This window comes from Notamacropus eugenii, chromosome 7 (genome assembly GCF_028372415.1).
Source record: "Notamacropus eugenii isolate mMacEug1 chromosome 7, mMacEug1.pri_v2, whole genome shotgun sequence".
NCBI lineage: Eukaryota > Metazoa > Chordata > Mammalia > Diprotodontia > Macropodidae > Notamacropus > Notamacropus eugenii.
In genome coordinates this window covers 37,786,970-37,796,054 of record NC_092878.1, presented here as the reverse complement: position 1 = coordinate 37,796,054, position 9,085 = coordinate 37,786,970, and the positions used below count along the sequence as shown (strand labels likewise).

Genomic DNA, 9,085 nt, shown 5'->3' with positions numbered 1-9,085 from the left:
AAACCTGCCTCACAACAATCCTTGCTACTTACAAACAGCCAGAGATTGTCATCATCAGAATTTGAACCCAGAACTGCTGATTCTAAGTCCAGTGTTTTTTCCAAGAAACATTATTAAGATTATAACCATCCCTTACATTTTTTGATTAGTTTTCAAAGCTCTTTCGAATGCATTATCTCATCTGATCGTCACTACAGTCAGTTCTGTAGACAGAGTCCTGCCTCTGTTAATATTTGTTGTTTCTTGTAACAAAATAACTACCTTGTAATAAGAAACCTACTTGTGTCTCACGTTGAAATGTTACTCTCCAAAATTCACTGATCATTCAACCTTCGGGTCTAAAGGAAAAGAAAGTACTTCTTAACTTTGAGAATACTGGTCTTTTTTCTTCTCATATCCAAAAAACCACAGCATTACCGCCTTGCAGGTAAGCCTGGAATAACTAAGTCTCTAACCTCACAATACCACCAGGAACATTTTATGTTCTCTGTGCCTTCGTAACAATCCCCTTCCTCCACCTCCCGATATTCACAGTTGATATCTAAAAAGATTAAACACCAACTTAAAGTTAAGAAATATTACTAATTATTGTGTTTTCAGCAGCTTGGAGTAGCTAGGTAGCACAATGGGTAGAGCACCTGGGCCTGAAGTCAGGAAGACTTATCTTGAGTTCAAATGTGACCTCAGACATTTACTAGCTGTGTAACTCTGGGCAAGTCACTTAATGCTGTTTGCCTCAGTTTCCTCATCTGAGCCAGAGAAGGAAATGACAAACCACACCAGTATCTCTGCTATAAGAAAACCCAAACATCAGACAAGACTGAAAGGACTGAAGCTTAGGGAAATCAAGGAAGGTGTGTCTAACTGGGCTAGGTTGCTTGGCCAGGAGCCACTTGCTGTAGGGTTGGGCCAGACTCCCTGGCTTCTCTCAGATGGGCAGATCTTCTCCTTCAAACACTAGATCGTCTCTCTTCAACCCTGTCAGGAGCACTTAACCTTTTCTGTAACGTGAACCTCTTTGGAAGTCTGATGAAATCTATGGAGCCCTTTTCAGAATAATGCTCTTAAGTATATAAAATATGTGGGATTACAAAGGAAACCAATTGCTTTGAAATACAAGTATAAAAAATTTTTTTAACTCAAGTCAGGGACCTCAGGTTAAGAACCTCTGATCTAAAGTATTAGCATGTTTAATTTTATTTTCCAGCTGAAATGCCACAGAGCTCTTTCAGGTAGGAGGATCCTTAGGTTAAGATCACAGAAGACTCTTCTCTTTGACTCACCCAGAGCCTCAGTTTTTCCTTTCCACAAGCAGTGTGGGACCTGGAATCAGGAAGACCAGAGTTCAAATGGGCCTCAGTTTCCTCATCTGTAAAATAAGGATGGTAACAACCACCTCCAATAGCTAGCTATTATCATTAATCAATAGTAATAAAATGCCAGAAATAGTGATTAAATATTAGTTATTATTTGTGGTTACTATTATTGTTCAGTTGTTTTCAGTCATGTCTGACTCTTCATGACACCATTTAGGGTTTTCTTAGTAAAGACGCTAGAGTGCTTTACCATTTCCTTCTCCAGCTCATTTTACAGATGAGAAAACAGGCAAACACGGTTAAAAGACTTGCCCAGAGTCATACAGCTAGTGAGGGTCTGAAACCACATTTGAAGTCAGGAAGATGAGTCTTCCTGACTCCAGGTCTGGAACTCTATCTACTTTACCACTTAACTACCTTTTTATTTGTTATTACTTAATAGTAATTAATTTGTAAATGCTAAATTTTAAATAAATTTTCATATGTTAAATTGTTTAATCTGAAGTCTTATATCTTTTCCCCAGTCCTACAAGATTTATAAATCCACCACCCCCTGTAAGCCCTTCCACCTTACCTTAAGGTAAGTAGTTTCAATTTAATCAGTTTCACCTCCCATAATCCTTCAGGAATCTTAAAGTTTATGGAATCAAGTTCTTTGTCTCCCTGTCCTCTTAGAGCCTCCAGCCTATTCTAGGGTGATGAATGCATATTTTATACCTAACATATTTCCCCCCTTCCATTTCAGTCAGTCTTTTAATTCCTTCAGACCTGCAGCTTTTGCTGAAATCTCACTGGTTACTCCCTCTTATGCTAAGGACCAAGACAGATGTTCTTTGTCAACTGGACCTGGGATGCATCAATTATCCTAGCCTCGCTGTGCAAGGGAGTGACAGTAAAAAGAAATAATATTAACAATGAAAATAATGATAGTTCAATGTCACTGTGCTCCCATCAATGTGGGTACTCCCTCTGTAGCTACTCCTTGTAGATCAGTTGTGTCAAGCTTAAATAGAAACAGAGGCCACTAAACCCTACATAAGAATTCCTGCACATTGACTTGGAAAACCACAAATTAACATTATCTATGTTTTCTGTATTTTTGTTTATTTTGTTAAATATTTCCCATTTTAATCTGGTTCCACTGTCAGAAGTATCACAGGCTACATAGGCCAACTTGTTTAACACCTCTAGTGTGGACCAAAACTCACCACTACCTTTTCAACTTGTTGATTTCCTATCAATTTTCCATAGGGGTCCCCTCCATATTCTGGAAGACTTTTTGGTCATACAGTTACAGCAGGAAGTGCCTCAAAGGCCACTGAGTCCAATTCCCCATTTTACAGATGAGGAAACTAAGACGAAGGAAATTTAAGCAATTTCTTAAGGGTCACCCAATAGTAAACATCAGACATGGGATTTGACTTAGGTCTAGGTGGCACAGCAAGGGCAGCTAGGTGGCTCAGTATATAGACCATAAGGCCTGGAGTCAGGTTTTTGTTGTTGTTTGTTTTTTGAGGTGGTAGGGGTTAAGTGACTTGCCCAGGATCATTCAGCTAGTAACTGTCTGACTCAGGTCCTTCTGACTCAAATCTGGCCTCAGACACTAACTAGTAACTCTACCTTTTGGAACTCCTAGCTCCCTTTGAGGATCAGCACAAGTGCTATTTCCTAAAGGAAACCTAACCTGATTTCCTACTCTCCAACTCTGAAGTTTCTTCAGCCCCTTGAAATTACTTTGTGAGTGATTCATACTTACACCTGTTCTTTCCTCCTTGATAGAATGTAAGTTTTTTAAACGTGTCTTCGTATATTCCCAATGCCTAGCACTAGTAGATATTTAATAAGTGCTGGTTGAGAACTGAATTGGAAATTAGAAACAGTAATACCTGGAGAAGAAACATGGTATTAATGGAAAGATAACTGATTTTGGAGCCAGATAAATTGTATTTACTACTTGCTACTAGTCTGACCTGACTTCTTTCAATTTAACTTCTCAATTTGAAAAATAAGAAGGCTAGATTAGACACAAAAAGTCTCCCTTGTTGGATGTAAATCCTATGATCTTATGGCCATATCTCCGTGTCTAGCCAATAGATTTGATCAGTAAAGCTGTAGGTACCTCTTCTCTGTTACAATGAACTTCCCTCACTCTTAACTCTGGGCATGGAAGTCCTTGACCTTATCATTAGTAAATATCATCGATGCAATTTGTTGTTCAGTCATTTCGGTCATGACCATCTCTTTGTGACCTCATTTAGGGTTTGGGGTCTTTTTTTGGCAGATACTACAGTGGTTTGCCATTTCCTTCTCTAGGTCATTTTACAGGTGAGGAAAGTGAGTCAAACAGGGTTAAATGATTTGCTCAGGGTCACACAGCTAGTAAGTATCTGAGGCTGGATTTCAACTCAGGTCTTTCTGACTCTAGGCCTGGCATTCTTTCAACACAACCCCCTAGCTGTCCAATGTACTCAATTCATATTTATTAAGAGCCTCTAATGTTCCAGGCACCATATTAGGCTCTGAGGAAACAAAGAAAGGTCAAAACAAAACAAAACATACAAACAACAAAAACAACAGTCCTACTCTTAAAGAATCCTCAGTCTAACATGCAAACACCTATGTACAAACAAGATAAATTGGGTAAATTGGATAAAAGATAAAAGGGTAAATTGGAAATAATCTCAGAAGGATGGCACTAAGATTAAGGAGAACTGGGAAAGACTTTTTGTAAAAGATGGGACTTTAACTGAGTCTTGAAGGAAGCCAGGAAATCTAGGAGGTGGAGATAAGGAGGGAGAGAGTTCCAGACATGGGGGATAGCCAGTGAAAATTCTTAAGTGTTATACTTGAGAAACAGTAAAGAAAGTAGCTTCTGAAAAGTTAGCTGCCCAGTGCCATTCAACACATCACACAAACCCAAGTTCTCTCACTGAAAGTGCAGAGCCCTATCACCATAATCTCCCAGAGGTGATGATTTCTTGGAATAGGTACAGGAGATGGGCAGTGAGCCACTGTGGAGGCAAAGGCAGCTTAGTTCTAAGGTAATCCTGGGTAGGCAATATAACTTGAATAGGTGGAAAAATCTTTCTAATATCAAGTGAAGAGAGGCACTGGAGAAGATTTCCCCAGATTCCACAGGATCTAGGGGTGCTTGGATTGGATGGATGATTTGTAAGCATGCTGAAGTGTAGCTCTATTACTTCGGGTCTTCTATGTCCTTTAGCTCTGGGATGAGGCTGGTGATACTATGGGTGAACGCTGAATTTACAAAAGATGAAAGTCTTTGGTCTGAGTCTATGGGAATGGGGTGTCAGAAGATAGTGAGGTCTCATTATTGGAAACATTGTAGCAGAAGCTGGATAACCAATCATTGGTAATGTTGCAGTGGCCCCCAGTAGGAGGTTTGACAAATAGCCTCTGGCATTCCTCCCAAATCTAGGGATACATTTTTATACGCTACTATAATGCCAGTGTAGAAAGGCACAAGCTCCTTTCAGGACTGCAGCACTCGAACACTGGGTCTCCTGGTGAGGCTGAGCTATAGGGTTGCCGGAGGCAGCGAAGGAAGCCTGTCCTTAAAACACCCCGCCTTACCCTAAGCAAGGCGAAGCCTGCTGACTCCAGCTGTTTCCAGTTAGCCTGTAAGAATACCGACAGACCCAAGGCTGGAGGAGCGAACCGGCTCTTTCTGACCGTCCTCCCGGAGCATTTGAGGACGGCTCTCCATACCTGCAGCTTCTCTAGGAGCCGGTCCCTGTCGTGCTCCCTGGGACCCAAGGGCGCCAGTGTCCTGCTCCCGTCCTGCATGGCTCTGGGCCCCTCACATCCTCCGAGCTGGAAGGCATGCACGCCTCGACGCGGCTTGGGACCAAACAAGCCAGCCCAAAATTTGGCCAGCAAGGGCCAGCCTCTTCCTGAAATCCCCCGCTCACTTCAATACAGGAAGTAGAAACAACTCGAGACTGAAAAGCCAGGTCTCAAAGTCTCTTCCCCACTTCGCAGGTCTGCGCTCGGGCTGTCTGGGCCCCACGGCTGGGCGGGGAAGCCGAGAAGGACGTGTCCTGCGGAGGGAAGCTGGGCCCTCCCTGGAAGGGGAGAAGGGGGAGAGTGCGGGGGTGGGAGCGGGGGAAGGGGCACAAGGATGCGGACCCCTTGTCGGGGGAAGCCGAGGGGCCGCTGCCCGCAGGAGGTGCTCCGCCAGCCCTTCTGAAGTTGGAGCGACCCCCACCCCAAGGGACTTGGCAGGGAAGATGAAACCGGCGGGGGACCGAGGAGCCGGGGACCACCCCGGGTAAGCCTTTGCAAACTTTGCACGGGGAAGGAACCGGAGCGGGGCAGGGGGAAGTGGGCTTCGCCCTCTGGCCTTGGGCAACAAAGGGTTCTTTCTCAGGTTCCCGAAGATAGCCTCCCCAAGGAGGTTGGGTGAGGCTAGCGCCTCTTGTTGGGTGGAGAGACGCCCGGGACAGGACGTCACTGGGCATCTAGCAGCCACTGGTACTGGCCAAGTGCCCTGTGGCATGCCCTGGGTTCCACCTCCAAGAGAGCCATCTGGAGGTCTGGCGGGTGGGTAGGGGGCTGGGGAGGGAAGGACTGGGGGCAATGGGATCCCCAAAGCTGCGGGCCCTGTCGCTCGCGTGGGAGTCTTGGGTTTCCAGGTTTATCCCTCCCCCGCAAGGTGAGAATGGAGTCAGGACGGGGAAATGGATGAGTAGGGGGCCCCAGGTGACCCAGAGCACCAGGGCTCCCCGGGCACCAGAAGGGACCATTTCAAGGAAATAAAAACCCGCCTAAGTCGAAAAGACCCGCGTGGAACCTGTCCGTGTTTCCTGTAGCAGACTGTGTGGGGCAGGCAGTGCAGGCTGTTTGGGAACACGGGCTCCCCGACCCAAATGCCTCCCGAGGAGCCTCGCCGGGCGTCTGCTAACTGTCAGACTGCGGAGCTGGGACGGCGGGGAATGGACAGACAGGGCAGTGTCGGTGCCTGCGTGGACTGAGCTCCGGAGGCCCCCGAGCCTCCTCCTCCAAATTGTGCCCAGTGAGAAGTCCTCCTGGCCGGCTCTGGGGGATCCCAGTGTGGAGGAGCACTCAGCCTTCCTAGAGGGCGAACTCTGGAAGTTCGTTGTCCTCTCTGCGTCCAGGGAGGGGAGGAGAAGGGAGCCTGAAAGAGTTTTCAGGAGCTGAAAGGGACTTTTTTAGAGATCGTCTATTCTAACTCTTCCATATTGTGTTCTTTAAGTTATATTAATGTTTTATTCAGATACCAAAAATCTATTTTCTCCATCATTGTGGAAAAACAAAAGGAAATCCTTGTCACAAATATGCAAGGTCAAGCAAAATGAATGCTCGGGTTGGCCATGTCCCAAAAACGTATATCACTTCGTGCACCCTGAGTCCATCAGGAAATTAAACCCTGTCTTTTTGCAGAAGAGGAAATTGAGGCCCAGAGAGGGGAAGTGACCTGCCTAAAGTCACCCAGTCACACAAATGGAAGAAGAACCCAGCCTCCGAATTTCTCACCATTTGTGCTTTCTTCCTCATCTCCAGTTGATATACTATAAATAGAGAGAGGGTTTGAGAGTCTGAAGACCCCGAGTTCGAATTCTAGCTCTGCTGCTTAATTCCCGGTGTGACCTTAGGCAATTCACAAAAGTTCAATAAACGTTGGGGTTGGACTAGCTAATTTCCAAATCCTTTCCATTTCTAAAACTATAATCCATCCTATGATACTAACAAAGTTTTATTGGGGTTTTTTTTTATCCCGAAAGGGAAACCAGATATTCAGGTCTCTCCTGCCCTCTGACTCCCCACCTTCCAGAAAAAAAAAAACAACCCACACACTTTCATGCTCCTCTGTTTATCAGACAAACTAGCCTCAGGGGCTATACTCCTGGAGCATCGTTCCCTCCCCCACCCTCCATACCTCAAATACCAGACTGGAAACTTCTCTCCCTGGGGAAATTGAAAGCCTTATCTCTAGCTTTCGGAGGAGGGGCTGGCAGTGAAAAGATTCTTGGATCGTTTGCCCTGGGGAAGATTTGGGAGGGTGACTTAGGCCTTCGGGCCTAAGTGGTTAATTGCTGACAGGCTGACACCACGTATGTGGAGAGTAACCGGTGTCTGAGTGGAGTTTGCCCTGCCTACTGCTCCCCCAGCCTGCTTGGCCCCAGGGAGGATGACTGCACGCCGGAGGTATGCCAAGCCTCAGGATTGAGACTGGGCCAAGTGCAGAGGAAACATGGAGAGCGCTGGCCAAAAGGATTGCACTTTTTAAAAAAATCATTCTACTTACTGTACCAAAGGGCCCTTTGTTGGACTGGAGGATCCATTTGCAGCCCTTGAGGAAAACGATAAAGTTCTTGGCCTGGGATAAACCAAACTGGTTCTGGTAAGCCAAGCTTTCCAGAATGGTCAAATTATTTGGAAGCTGCCTCAACTTCGGCGCTCCCTGATGTACCCACAAGTGTCTTTTTCCCCTTCTCAAAGCTGACAATCGGATCTGTGTGAGGTGGCACTTCAGACCTGTTCTCATTTGCTCTTCACTTATTAGCAGTTGCTAGCACTTTTTCATTTGGCTGTTGATAGCTTGCTTTTCATATTTTAAGAACTGCTTCCTGTCTTTTGACCACTTATTAGATAGGTAAGTGAGCTTGGTCTTATAGATTTGTATTATTTCCTGATATTTTGTGAAAATCATGCCTTTATCAGAGAAGTTTGCTTCCCCAGTTATCTGGTTCGCTTTCATGATTGATTTTTGTTTGTGCAAGAAGCTTTTCAGTTTTATGTAGTAATAATTGTCCATTTTTTTCTCCTATAATCCTTTCTATGCCTTGTGTGGTCAAGAGCTCCTCTCTCATCCATAGTTGTGAAAGATATCTCCTCTGTTCTTTTATTTTGTGATATGACCTTTTATATATTTAGGTCACGTATCCGTTTGGAATTTACTGTGGTACATGGTATGAAATGTTGCTCTAAGACTTAAGTTGCGTAATAGTTGATCTGCATTGATAAACAGTTTCCTCACTTAGAATTCCCTACACCAATGAAATCATAGGTTCAGATAAAAATAAATTGTGCATATGTGTGCGTGTGTGTTTGTGTTATGATTTGAGAGTGAGAATTATTAGGATCAAGTAGGCCCTTAGTTTACAGATAAGGAAACTGAGGCACAGTATAAATGACTTGCCCAATACCCTATAACTAGGAAGTAGCAGAGTTAGAATTTGAAAGTAGGTTTCCTTACTCTAAATCCAACACTCTTTTCCACTCTACCATAAACATTCAGATTTCTGCTGGTTAGTAGGAAAATCTTCCTAACAATTGAAATTGTCTAAAATTGAAATATACCCCAAGAGATAGTAAGTTCCCATAAAGGCTGGATAACCACTTTTCTGGAATGTTGTGGAGGGATTCTTGCGTAGAAGTGAATGAATTCACCTCTGATGTACCTTTCAACTTGGAGATTCTGTGATTCTGTCACCACACTGCAAGGTTCAGGGTTATGGAATTTGAGTATGCTTGACTCCACTTCCCCCATCATATTTTGCCTGTGTTTCACCACGTAAGCTGGTCACAGTTATAAGGGGTTCCATCAGTTTTAATGAATTTGACACAGCAGAGCTGATTGGGGTTGGAACTCACTCTGAACCCCTAAAAGGAAAAGCCCCTGAACTTTCCCACAAATTTCAGGAACCCAGCCCCTGCAGGAATATTCCCTGGCTCCTCCTGAGGTGCCAGGCCCATCCCAGTCAATAATCATTTTAAGTGCCATT

General features: G+C 44.6%; 1 protein-coding gene across 2 annotated transcripts in view; it reads left to right on the top strand.

The window, feature by feature from the left end:
• Positions 1 to 4,983: 4,983 nt before the first annotated feature.
• Positions 4,984 to 9,085, top strand: part of RIN3 (Ras and Rab interactor 3) — a 165,195-nt gene continuing 161,093 nt past the window's right edge. Inside the window, exon 1 of one of the 2 annotated variants that reach the window (XM_072623277.1) lies at positions 4,984 to 5,607. In XM_072623277.1, the coding sequence (XP_072479378.1) occupies positions 5,567 to 5,607 (41 nt within the window). In that variant the 5' untranslated portion in view covers positions 4,984 to 5,566. Of the gene's footprint in view, positions 5,608 to 7,392; positions 7,702 to 9,085 lie in introns of those variants that run through there. The other variant, XM_072623276.1, reaches the window with a different exon arrangement.